Consider the following 14054-nt stretch of genomic DNA (forward strand, 5'->3'; position numbering starts at 1 on the left):
AGAAATGCCAGGCATGATTTCTCTGTGAAGTGACTAACGTCATTATGGCTGGGCGCTGCACTGTTGTTGGGATGGTAGCTCAGCTTGTGCTCAGAGCTCTGGTGATATGATGCTGGAGAAGTCAACAAATGAATTAACAAATCGTGAATACACCCATGGGATTTTAAAAATGACGGACATGTGTTTAGATTGTGAAAATTTTCTGCAGGTGGCTGACAAAACAAATAGGCACGTGTGAAACCTTTCCATTCTATTCTTGACACCCTCGCTTTAAGGGCACGTGCTTAATAAGTTAATAATACGAAAGCATGGGAGGGGGGAGTGTTTATTGGCCTGTTTTTCTTTTGTTTCTCTGGTTGGGTTTTGTCCATATTTATTCTTTTTACTTCTTAAAGAGATTGTTCAGTTGTGAAGGTCACAGCCAATTGTCTTTAGATCTATGCATTAGCCTTCAGAGACCAGAATATAAGAATCTGGGAGTACACAAGTCAGATGTCTCATTCTCTTCTTGAAATGTTGGGAATTCCATTATACATTCTGTGCCTGATTTTCTTCCTTTGTCAAATGGGTTGCTTGGCATCCAGTTCAGCCACTAACATAAGTCACCACAACAGGTACGGATTCAAATATCATCTCAGCAGGCTGGGAACCAACTGAAGAAAATGAAGATGAAAGAGACAAACACCCCAATTATTCTGGATCAGGCATTGATGATGATGAAGATTTTATCTCCAGCACCAGTAAGAATAATCAATTACAGTAGAACCATTTATGCAAGGCTTGCTGATTAATCTGAGTGATGCCCAATAGTGTCTACCTTGGGAAATAGTTAATGTGGAAAATGAGCATATACCTATGACTGATCACACTTTAGTTATATCTTGGTAAGATTATGAAGGAAGAAAAATGACTTTAAAAAAAATGGAAGTCAAAATGTTTTTGGAGGAGAAATGGGGAAAATATTTATAAAACTCCTAATGCCTTAGGTTCTTTCTGTTTCATGTACTTATGTGGTCTGCTGCTGCAGATTCTCCTTGAATTATTGAGCTTTGTCAGACAATAGCATAGTAAAACATTACAACAAGTATTTATTGTGTACCTACTGTGCTTAGTGCTGGGAACACAAAGATGAAAAAAGGCAGAGCTCTTGCCTTCAAACTGTTTTATTGAAGCAATAAAATGTGAGTGGGAGGATATTAATTAAAAGTTGTAGATGATTCTACATTGAAGACTTAGATGGCCCTAGAACAGATTAAAGTTGGGAACCAGAATTCAAGAATAATCATCATCAAAACTTGGTTGAAATCAAGGAAACAAATCTAGTTTTAAAAAATGAGTAGGGCACCAATATAACAGAAAGACATTGAAAGGAAGGACAAACATCAGCTGAGCTTTAATTAAAACAGTGCCAATTATTAAAAACAAATAGCGAAAATACTGCATAATAGTATACAAATTTGTGACAGTTATAAAACTTTGAGAACAGAGATGGCAAGCGAGCTGAAAACATCCCTTAAAAAACATGCAAAGGTCAGTCTAATATTTAGCTAGATGACTGGGTTTCCTAGACATATCTGTAATGATCTGAGATGTTGCTGAACAGAGACGAGAATTCCGAACTGACTCCACCATATCACTCCGTCACTCTTGTCCTTAGAGAAGGTTGACCTTTGCAGTGTGACTATATTCTCTCAGGTCACTGAAGTTCTGACTGTCCTTCTGAAACCCGAGAGGACTGTCCCCAAATGGACAGCACCCAGGAAGGGAGGAGTCCAAAAATATAGCTTGGGCTTTGAGGCATCTGACTATATGGCATCAATACCACAATACTCAAGATGAACTAGATGCTTTATATCTAAGCTTTTAAATGGCGTATTCTTTAGCCCAGACACCACTGCAGAGCTTGGTCTATAAAACAAGGAAACTCTTTTTAATAACTTCAGAAAGAAAACCAAATAACCAAAAACACTGGAGCTTTACTGTCACACTGTCTTCTGGGTTCAGGATGTGGTTCCATCTTCCAGGTGGGGCCATGAGTAAAGATATGGTCTTGATACTTGAGAAACTCAGTTTTCTTGGGTGGCAACCCAAACAGATCAACCTGAAAATAAATTGTGTGATCAAGTTCCCGGAGGAAAACGTCCCTTGGTGTTTTTCATCTCTGTGGCATATTTTCCAATTTCAGTTCACTTTTCTGCTTGGCACCTGTGCACATAATTCAGCAGAATGCCTTCTTTCTTCTGTAGGGGTAAAGACAACTGCCGCTTTTTCATGCTTATTAAGAATGTGGATGATGATTCTAAACCCAACTTGTTTCACTTGTGAAGTCAAGCTGATAGTATTACAGTTCCGAAAAGAATTTTGTATTAGTTGGGTATCAAAATTAAGTTTGAGAGAATTAGGATGGGTTTGTACATAATATTTTCACAAGAGCAACTGATCCTAATTTTGTCATGATCCTTCTGTCAGGTGCGTCTCCTACTCCAGCTTTATCATTTTGGGTGACAGTATCAGGCCTCTGGTGGATGTATGCCTCTTTTTTTTTTTCCGGGAGCTGCCTTGGTGGTTGGTGACCTATGGTGCTTTTCTACTGAATGTATGAACCTTGTTTTTCTCTCATTGGCTATGAATGGCTTGCTCATGAAATGCTTTGTATTTGATGAGAATACCATAGGTGTTTGCTAAACATTCAGAAATGTACAGCTAAATCATATGGCTGTTATAGGTAGATGTTCTTTCTTACAATCATCTGTAGGAAATCCATGGTTGCTCAGGGTATGCCTTTCCCCACCAAAACTACTAATGAAATAAAGTGATCATATCATCATGGTATAATGTTCAGGTATCTACCTCTTCAGCCTAAGGGTCTTGGTCTAGCACACTTGCCAGTGATACCAATTCCTTGGGCTTTCAAGCGCACAGGGCCATTACAGACTGCATGGATGGGCAAAAACTCTGATGTTCTTGGTTCTCCTCGGTGGAGGGCTGGTGTTTGCAAAGCTGTTCTTCCTTCTGCCGCAGCTGCTTTGGCTGCTTTCTCCGGAAAATCTCATGTTCTGAGCCCAGTGTATTCTGTGACAGAATGCAGAGGACACTGAGGTGCTTAACAATATGGCTGAATCAAGCTGAAATCCTCTCTGCTTTCCCTCCATTTCCACTCAACCATCTATGCGAGCTGGTATAGATGATTCACTGTGTAGACCAAAGAAGGGAGAGATGTGCAAAACAAGTGCTGAAGGCTCAAGAGCTAACATTTTCCTAATTGCTTCAATCATCATTATCACAGTTCCAACCACACCACGGCTTTTTAACCACCCAAAACAGAACCAGGATTGGACCTCGCGGAGCCCCGGTGAATCGAATCCAGGAGTATTACTTCAGACTACTACAAGGATGACTGGTAATGGGTTATGCATATTTCATTAAAGATTTTTTTCCTCCCCTCAAAGTCTATGATGCTGCAAAGGTCAGTCATCAGGACATGGTGGGAAATGTAGTTCATGTCTCATCACAAATTCTTAACTTTCATGAGGATACTCAGTTCGACCTAGGAGTCATTTATCAATCATACCATCTGGGCACAAGATACTTTATGTTGCTTTATTATAAAAATGAACACATTAGCATGGTTTACGGTGCTGCCCTTGACAAAGTGATTATAGTAGAACAACAGGTGATCATTAAGAAATTTCCTGCCCATTGATTTTTCTCTTGGGAGAGATGAGTGGAGTCACTCAAAAGTATTGAGCATAGATGCTCGGAGGTCCTATTTAGGCATGGCACTGTTAAATAGCATGCATTTTAATGGAAGAACACAACACCAAAGGTTGGTTGATAAAAAGTCACAGTGTATATAACCATCATCACGGCAGATGTGGACCAAAGTGGCACCAGCACGAACGGAGAGGCCTGGCCCCGTGAACCACACTCTCCTCTCATTCACCATGAGCATCATGATGAAGAGGAGGCTCAGCATCCTGCAAGCACAAGTAAGGAGGCTGATGGTCAGCTGTGCTGGTGTCCATGACTTAATGAAGTCCTTCTGAAGAATAGGGAAGACTTTGTTTAAGACGTTAGCCACATCTTCTATTTCTATACAGTCATCTCTTTTATCCACAGAGCATGCAGAGCTGCCAAATCTATATACCAGTTTTAGAAATTGGGAGAAAAATGCTAACTGGTTAGGTTGCCCAAAAGGTCAAAATGGTGGAAAGGTTAAAATGTTTTTAAAAGATCTGAGATATGTTTGTCTTTTGTGTTAGAGATTCCTCGAGGTTCCATTTGGGTGATTTGTGTGTGTTTATGGAAGTGTGTGAAGAAGATGTATCTTTTGGTGCTGAGCAGTGGGGCCTGGAAAGAGAGCTTGACAAGTGTGATGATCTTTGGAATCCTTCTTTTCTGTGAAGATCTCTGGTGAATCAGTTTCTTTTTTTACATTCTGTTCCTCACTGCATTGTAGAAATGCATCCCTTGTATTCTTTGGAGGAAGGTCAGTAGCTCATAGAGACTATATCTGAATTTCTGTGACTGTTCTTTTTCTGCTTTTAAGCCCAGAGTAACTTGGGGAAGGCTTTGATGCTGTTATTTCTACTTACGTGCCAACATCTCAGGTTTTCCAAAACAATCTCAAGTCTCACTACTGGTCTGTGAGGATGGGACAAAAAAAAAAAAAAAAGTAAGAAGTATATACTCTTCTTCTTTCACCTCTCTCTTGGCGATATGCCTATCATGTTTGGAATAAAAGAAGCTTTAATTTAGGGTAACACCTTGTAGCATCTTCAAAACTATGGTTTAACTATCATTCTGTTAGCCTTGGATACTCCTAAAGCAAGAATGTAAGAAGCAGCCACTTAGAAACCAAAGGGAGACGCCAGAGTTTGAGGGATGCCTTCAGACAACAAAAGAACATTTCAGACATCAATTAGGACATAGGTTTTAAGTCCTGGGCATTGTACTGAATACGCCCAACAGGCCTGCATCTCATTACTTATCCCAGTAAATTTTATTTTTGTGTGAGGACTATGGGCGTAGTTAACAGGAATCTTCTGATAGAAGAAGGCGATGAGAAGCAGAAGTCTCTTCAGAATGGGATTCCATACCAATCCCCTTTGGAACCTAAGAGTGTATCTTAGAATTTAAGACCATTTGAACATAAAAAGGAGCCAGCTACATGAGAGGCTTGGAATTAATGAGCCCATTGTCAGAAGGTGGTGGTGGTGGGGGGCATCATTCCTGGAGGGTAGTTGAAAAGCCAGATGTGACAGAACCTCACAGAGGAAAAGGGAAAACAGTAACCACTACAACAATTCTCTTATCAGTACTTGCAAACATAAAGATTCTGGTTGGTGACCTCTGGGGTTTATCAAAGAACATTACAACTCCTAGAAGAGAGTCAACTTTCTTACTTGACAATGGAAATCCTATACTCTGCTAATCCATATGTTGAAAACAGCAAGGGTTACTGGGTATTTAAAGGATCATTACGTTTATAAAAAGTGTGTGCATGTGTGTGCGCGCATGCGTGCATTTCTGTCTTTTTTTTTTCTTTCTTTTCTAAAAAATTTTGAAGAAGCAGTTTATGTTTGGGTTCATTTCCCCTTTTTTGTAATTAGGCTCATAGTTTTTCTAACTTCATTATTTGTCAGGAGGTAGTGATTTAGTCAGTGGGAGGTAAAACTGAAGATTTCGGACTTTTTTTTCCTCCCTCTGGATAACCAGTTAACCCCAGGAATGCTTTGGCCAGTGCAAGGGTAAAATGAGGACACAAGTTTTATTTTTTAAAGATTTTTCTTATTATCAAATCACACATATCTTTTTCTAAAATTTTGAAATACAACCCAGTTTTACCAGTTGCAAAATATACTTTGGCTTGGCAAGTTTATAGGCTCTCATTTTCTTGTTGAACTAAAAATTTGCTATTAGTTGCTATAAATGAAAATGACAGTAGCTTTCTGATTTTTCCCAAAGGTACCCTGATACAGTTTTATTCCATTCATTTTATTCTTTTCAAAACTGGACAATTACAACACCAAGGGGTTGGCATTTTTAGCTTGCCACACGTTCCTATTGTTTATATAATGCCAAACACTGGCTAGAATAGTTTTCTTCCATTGACTTAATTTTGTTAAAAAGTAATTTTGGCAATTTTGGATGCCATGTAGACGTAACCTCGTAATGTGCCAGTCATTGTCAATATCTTTCATGCTGGGCAAATCCACTGCTGGTGCATTTCCAGTGCATGTGATCATGGATTATGTGACCACCATTTGAGAAGGCCTCCCACCACGCTGATTTTGTCATCAGTTGGTATATATAATACAGTCCTCCCCCCAAATCACAGCAGCAAAGAGGTTAATTCTTTGAACACACTGTTCTCTCAGACAAGGATATATGAGGCCATAGAGTATGGTAAACTAAGAACCTAAGAATCATACTGGGAATTCATAGACTGTGGTCCAGTCCTAACTTTGTTTTAATCTGAGCAAAACTACTTTAGGTCCCAGTTTTCCTATCCGAAAAATTGAAGGATTGGGCCACTGATTTCTAATATCTCTTTCAGAATACCAATAATCTCTCTCCTTGCTGCTTTCCTTTTCTACCTTTTCTCCCATGTGTATATGGCCTTAAAGTATTAGGATATGTGTTGTTAAGGAAGTTGGACAATCATGGCTCACAATTGACATTCTTCTCACAGCTCAGGCAATCCCTAGTAGTACAATGGAAGAAACAGCTACTGAGAAAGAGCAGTGGTTTGAGAATGGATGGCCTGGGGAATATCCCCAATCACCAAAAGAAGACTCTCATTCAACAGCAGGGACAGCTGGTAATGGATTGTTTAACAAGCAAACTTGGGTGGAAGCTTCCTCTTGGGTTAAATGTTGAGCATTGAGGACACTGAACAGAAAGACATTGAAGGAATTGTCACAAGATATTAAGTTTCCTTAATAAATTATGATGTGGCCAACACAGAGCCAACCCTTAGATGCTCATAACAAATCACGAAAACAGGAATGATATAGCATACAAAGGAGACACAGAGAATATGTCTCTTGCGTGTGTCACTTTCAGATCTAGTTTGGGGCATCCCCCAGTGAGATTGTAGCAGAGACTGATCTGACCAAATACTCCCTCTTGTTTTATAAAGGAATCTACAACATGGCTTTATGAAATACTGGGCACATTAGAAAGCATTTGGTTAGAATCCTAACGTTGGAAGAAATGGAGCCAGATAGTTAAAAAATACCTGTGTGATGTCATTTAGCCCTTTGGTCATGTCTATTTGGAGATTTCTCTTTGAATGCTCGGTGCTTCTTTTCTTACATTTATAAAAACACACTTTCTCTATTCTTGAGTTGTGGGATTGTGGAACTTGGACTCGAGTTCTGTCATCATCTCTAAGTGATGCCAGATAACTTTGGCTCTGCAAGCTGCTATGCATGATTCTTTTGTCTGTGTGGCAGAAACACGGAAATGCATCCTGTCTTGTAAAAGAATGTGAATTCTGTATTCTCACTTGGTATCAGAATAGTCCCCTGTCTCCATTTGCAACATAGAAGATAATGCAGAATGTCCTTCAGGTGTGTGGCAGCTTCTGAATGCCTACCTGCCAGAGCAGTGGATTCAGTGACTGGCTGCGTGGTGTGATTGGTGCTAAGGGGCTACTACTGGAATCTTCTCTACCTATATATCTCCACTGGCTCAGAATGATGCAAAAGCACGTGTTGAATTCTTATATGTCCCTTGAGCTGTGAATTCCATTGTTAGAAGGTAATACTTCTAATGGATTCCATTCATGCTTTTGAGGTGAATGGCATTTATTTCAGGTTTATCTTGTGGGAAGCCTGATTCCTTCTCTAAATCACTGCCAGCCCAGTGTGCATTTCATTGGGATGTGGTTGTCTCAGAATGACATCATGTGCTTAGATACTTCCTCCTTTAGGGGATGGTGGGCACATGGCGTGTGGTTCAAGAACCACTTCTTTATCTTCACATGATGACTATAACTCATCCTTTATTCATGCAGGGGTCATTAATGCTTTTGTGGCCTCTACTTCCCATGCTGATTGCTAAGTAAATGAGCATGAACAAACCCATACCTGCTAAAACATTCTGTGTTTACACATCTTCTTGGCCCTCTATACCAGGAAGATGCTTTCATTGTCTTGTCTAGAGAATAAAGTCTTTTTAAAAGTATCAGTGTATGTATCCCTGGCCAGATGTCAACTAACACTTTGACATTTGCTTGAACTACATCGTCACAACAGCCCCAGCCCAAGACAGCCATCCAGACCAAAGAATGACAACTCAGAGTCAAGAGGACAGCTCCTGGACTTATTTCTTTGACCCAGTCTCACATCCAATGGGACGAGATCATCAAACAGAAAGATGGATGGGTAATAGCCTCTGAGCTTTTTTATATATTCTGTTTTTGAAAGCCACCCAATGGCTATTTACTTAGAAATGTGCCCTTGATTTTAGACTGCTTCCTAAGGCACCTGAAGTTTCTTTAGAAATTGGTTTTCTAGGTAGGGGTGATATGGGCATTCATCTGAATATGAAATCCTGGGCTGAGACTGAAGAATTCAGCCAGAGGGGTAAAGAAGAATTAGTTCTAAGATGGTGGGAGTGGAAGTTATTTTCTCTGAAGATGGAGCAGTCTCAAGGTTTCTTTTCCACTTACTTTTAAGTACAGGGTTTTAAAAAGAGTGAAGTGATCGAATTCAGTTACTATTGTCACTGTAGACCCAAAGATGTAACTTGTCTTTGGGAGAGAAAACTTAGAGGTAAAAAACTGGTGAGTACTCATTTCAAACAAGTAACTAAAAAGCTCAGAAAACGTTATTCACTCTTGCCACATTGAGAGAGAAATACAGTACCCAGTGACTTAGGATTTAGACCACTCTTGGCCCTCAATAAATGTTTGCAAATTTAATGAATGGACAACTTTTATACAGGATGGAATCCCTGTTTTCTTAAATACCATTCTTATTTACCTATTAGCAATTAAAAACAGAAATGAAAGAGTAAAAAAGATACTAGCTGTAGTTCAGCAAGAATAGAAGATTGTGATTCTATTTGACCAATTTTTATATTCAAAAGGAATTCTTTATCAGAGAGAATCTGTAGGAGTTGGCAGCCGGTGGTGTCATCCCTTTTCTCAGTCTTTACTAAGCTGAAGAATCCATGCTCCTTACTATACCCATGAATTGAGTTACCCAAGTTTTTTGTTTTTTTTTAATTATTCGACAAGATGTCTTGATGGCAGAAATGTCACATTCCAAAAAGGGAGATAAACCAAAAGAGTCAATAGAAGGATGTGAATTTTCAGTCATAGCATTGAATATATTATCTGGATCCAAACTGCCAAGGGTATGCATAACATAAACTGTATGGAAATGGGTTCTAAGACACAATGATGATGTCTCTCAATATTGAATTGAAGAAAATTATCTCCAAAATGAATCCCACAGTTTCTATGGCTTCATTTCTTTAAAACATACTATGCTGTACCCCAATGTTAATGATCAGATATCCCTTAAGCTACAATTGTATTAAATATCTTCTAATGTGCAATGCATTATGGCTACACAATGTTCCATGACCTTAGCTGATTTAAAATTTAGCTAGGAAAAGAAAACATTTATCATCAATGATAAATCAAAATGTATCTAACAGTACTAGACGATAGGTAATAGATGTCAAATGAATGTTGCCAACAATAAACACAAAAATTCAGAGGACCCTCCAGAGAATGTCAGAGAAAGATGCATGTAATCTGTTTTTTTTCAAAAATGGAAAAGAAACACGGATGGTCAGAGAAAGGAAGTCAGGGAAAGTTTTTCTAGGAAGGAGACTCATGTAAGGAGAGGTATAAAGGAAGGGAAACCAAGGAATCAATTTTTCAGAGCGACTGGGTCCATGTGTCATAAAGAAAGATGAGTTTGAACGGCTATGTTGTGGCCATTAGGTTGTGGGGTTGAAGTACCACATGCAAACCCAACACATATACATGTTCATGCACATGAGTGCTGAAAGCTCTGGTATATCCATGGTGGAAAGCCAAGCCAGTAAAAAGCCTTCTGGATCAATTTTTTTTTTTTTTAAGATTTTATTTATTTATTTGAGAGAGAGAGAGAATGAGAGAGAGCGAGTACGAGAAGGGGGAGGGTCAGAGGGAGAAGCAGACTCCCTGCTGAGCAGGGAGCCCCATGTGGGACTCGATCCCGGGACTCCAGGATCATGACCTGAGCCGAAGGCAGTCGCTTAACCAACTGAGCCACCCAGATGCCCCTTCTGGATCAATATTAAGCCTCCATACTGATGAACAGAAAGAGAGCCCATTACATTGAACAATTCAAGGGCAACACAATTGGCTTTAACCATAGAACAGTGCAAAACGTCTTGAAGGAGTCTACTTATAAAAGGGAAGATGAGCAAGAGTGTCTAGACACTTTCAACAGACAGGACGTTTCTGGGAGAATATCCATTTGGGGTTTTGATTTGGGTTGGCCTTTCCTCCTTTTTGAAACCTGGGATAATACAGTCAGCCACGTTTTGTCCTACAAAGATCTTGGTTGTCTTTTCTTGTATGTAACGGCTTCAGTGTAGATGCGAGTGCCCAATATTCAAGTGTTTCCTTCTGGAGTCATCTGGACCTGATTAAATCTGTCTGGATGCAGCAGTGTGGGTGAACTTTGAGCTAGAGAGCCAGCAACAGCAATGGGGCTCTTGGATTGTTTGGTCACTGTTTCCCTCAGGACTTGTTATTCCAGCAGCACGGATTCGTGATATTTACTAGAAACAGCACCTTTAAATGTTTCAGTGACACTTCTGTATCACTCAGCATTGGACACGTTAAATTCCAGAGACACCTCATACTTATGTTTATGGGGAGAATGATTCACTGACCTCTACCGCTTATTTCTTGCCCCCGAATACTTCCTGTGACTTCCATGTAGGTAGTATTGGATGATAATTTTATGTGTTATACGCACATTCACTTTGGGAAGCAGAAAGGACCAAAAGAGAGAAGAGGGTTGTAAAAAAAAAAAATCTTTTGCCAGGTGAGGGAGATGAGAAAAAATTGTGTCCGAACCAGTACATTTTGTCTTTTCTCCATGATCCAGAACACATGTGTCTATAAGGGAAGCAAGCTGTATGGCATGGGACAAGTCACACGTGGGCTATGTTTCTGTCTTTTTGCAAGGCTTGAGAGGCATGTCATGTGCTTATTTAGTGTCCTTGCAGACTCAGCAAAAATAAACAAAAATTGCACCTTTCATACACTTAGCCTTTAAATGAAAGCCAGTTACTTCTTGTGATACTTTTTGAAGAAGTCATAATTTGTTCCAGTTTTGGAGACATGAATCAGTATGTACTTTTTTTCCCTCTAGTCCAGGTTTGCATATGAAAATAGTTTGTCTAGAGACCATAAACCACCCTCAGGGAGTAACTTAGTAAATCAAGCATTAACACCAATTTGATTCCTTCAGATATGGACTCCAGCCATAATACAACACGTCAGCCTTCTGCAGATCCAAACACACATTTGGTGGAAGACTTGGACAGGACAGGACCTTTTTCAGTGACAACTCGTAAGGATATAACAGCCCCTCTGCTGGCCTGTAGTCCCGCTTTAGCTCTTGCTCACCCTGGCCCGGATGCAAAGCTTGGTGGTAGAATGGTGCAGTTAGGGCTACGTGGCTCAGCTCAGCCCGGAGTATGAAAGGGTCTTCATTGCCTATATTTTCTTGGTGGGTTCTTTAAATCTGATTTTGCCTTCATTCTTGGTGATTTCCAGATGCAATGACTTTATGTTAAGGAAACTAAAAGGGTTGTGGGATTCTGCCCAACCTGATTTTCCTTCCCAAAATAGTTATGTGAGTGAAACCCAAGACCATGGCTAAGACAGTGGTTTCTCTATGTTTTAACCATCTCCTTTTGGTTCCCATCTTTCCTCCAATCAAGGCAGGAGAGGAGTAGGGTTGCTTTCATGGTTGTGAAAAGACATTTTGGGTCCAGATAATTATAGAGAATGGGGAAATTACAGCAGCCCACAAAAGAGGGGCAAGACATACTGTTGACCATTAACAAAGGTGCCGAGGCCCGGGAACAAAAGAGGAACATTTGCTAATATCTCTTCCTATTACTAAACATCTGAGAGAATCAATGCTAAATTGCCACTGTATGGACAGGGCTATCCTAGAGATCAGACTGAAGTCATCTGCAATTTCTGGACAGAATATGAAAGAAATCCAGAATTAAGAGGGCTTCATTTCACTGCTTGCTACACATACTGGGCAGAGTCCTTCATGTGAGCCCTTCTAGGCAGAGGAAAAATAAGCAAGCATGTATTGATCACCAAGAATGTATGTAGCACAGTGTTACACATCAAAGGAGATGGAGGGAAGCCTAAGACGGTCCCCTCCAAGGGAGGGTCTTGTGTTTCCACTTAATGTCCCTGCTGACTTTTATTCTGACACTGGGATTGGGATTTGGTGAATGTCTTTCTCCTGGTTGTCATGTGTACGTGGTGGTGGACATGGCTTACTGATGTGCTTTATGGAATGCTTGCACCTGTAACTCAGAGGTCAGTACCTTTCTTAGAAGAACACAAAAGAAATCAAATCAAAACAGTCAAAGTGATTTCAGATATGGGCAGTGGTTCAACCTCAAATTGGTATATGTCAGTGAGGGCCCTGTGTTTGCCCAGGCAAGCGTTTCCTGACGTTTCGGTGCAGTGATGAGAATCCTCATTCACAGACAAGATCAAAAACCTAATAACAGAGTAAAATGGTAACTTTAATTTAATATTCTTTAGAAGGGACTTAAGATTTCTTTGTGCAAGTTTGATCTGAGTTATTTGAGCAAGTTGTTCTAGATTCTAGAGCTTCTTCCTCTTTTGTCATGAGAATTGTGCTACCTGCTATCCTGGTATTCATTTCCCTACAGTCCCACTTCTCGACCCACAGCTGGGTGCTCTTGATCATGTATAGGAGCACCAGAATTCAACCATTCCTTTTTCCCTGTCTCTGTGTTCCCCGGTTTTCCTAAGTGACTAGAAGCGGTGCTACAATTGGGCCAGGATGATTCAGGGTGGACAAAAGTTTTGGTTCAGGCTTCACCTTGGCACTTTACCTTTGTTGATTGTACTGAAAAAGAGGTTCTTAGGGCCAATTAAGGACAAAACAGAATTCTGTTGTACATTTCTATCAATCAGAGGAGAATGGTATACCCAAACTTCGGTCTTCCTAGGCACCTACCTGTCTGACACTACCATAGCTAGATCCTTCCTGTCAGCAGATAACAGAGGATTTGTTTCATGGCTCCAAATTAACGCTGGATTCCTCCCTCATTGAAACAGAGCAGAGTCATACTCAGAGCTTCTCTACATCACATGGAGGCTTGGAAGAAGATAAAGACCATCCAATGACTTCTACTCCAACATCTAGCAGTAAGGATTATAAAGCCCAGCTGGCTTCAGCTCTTGATAAAGATCCATAAATCATGGATGTTTGTACCGTGTCTTTGGTGGAGGTATATCACTTGGCGGCTATTATGCTGTTATTTCTGATCAGAAGGTGCGGCTGGTGGTGGTTCTTGGATTTTTCTGCTTTGTAGGCCTCTTAGAAGCTATTGTACATTAAGTGCAAGCTGTATTTCTTAATCTTAAAGGTCAGCTTTCTTAAACTCTAAAGTTAGTCGTGTGGTTTTAAAATCGTTTACATATGATTTATAATTGGTGTAAAGGTCTGAATTCTATCACTCTCTGTTTTCCTTTCATCAACATATTATTTTGCCATTCATCCTCTGGACATACATCCATAGTGCTGGTGACTAAGAAGCAGTGCCCCTATGGCAAAGGAAAAAGTAATGAAAGCCTCACGGCTTTGAAACCTGGCGTTTACAGTTCCATTTGCAGGCAACATAATTTTACTTTTCAGTTCAATGATGTGTTTTCTCCACTTCATCAAAGGCGGGTCCAGTTGAGTAAGCGCTCAAGATTATCTAGTACCTGAGTTGACTTCAAGGTCACAGTCGTAGTGGCATAAACC

At 40.1% G+C, this 14054-nt stretch overlaps 1 protein-coding gene across 3 annotated transcripts in view; it reads left to right on the forward strand.

The window, feature by feature from the left end:
- The window catches only part of CD44 (CD44 molecule (Indian blood group)), an 88542-nt gene that overhangs the window by 54511 nt on the left and 19977 nt on the right, over positions 1–14054 (forward strand). The window contains exons 7-13 of one of the 3 annotated variants that reach the window (XM_032413898.1): positions 615–740; positions 3287–3400; positions 3873–3989; positions 6695–6823; positions 8265–8393; positions 11493–11594; positions 13364–13453. The exons of the other annotated variants lie outside the window; for them this stretch is intronic. Coding sequence (XP_032269789.1) covers positions 615–740; positions 3287–3400; positions 3873–3989; positions 6695–6823; positions 8265–8393; positions 11493–11594; positions 13364–13453 — 807 coding nt within the window. The remainder of the gene's footprint in view (positions 1–614; positions 741–3286; positions 3401–3872; positions 3990–6694; positions 6824–8264; positions 8394–11492; positions 11595–13363; positions 13454–14054) is intronic. 3 annotated transcript variants of the gene reach the window in all.

The sequence above is a fragment of the Phoca vitulina genome, unplaced genomic scaffold (assembly GCF_004348235.1).
Source record: "Phoca vitulina isolate PV1807 unplaced genomic scaffold, GSC_HSeal_1.0 scaffold16, whole genome shotgun sequence".
Classification (NCBI taxonomy): Eukaryota; Metazoa; Chordata; class Mammalia; order Carnivora; family Phocidae; genus Phoca; species Phoca vitulina.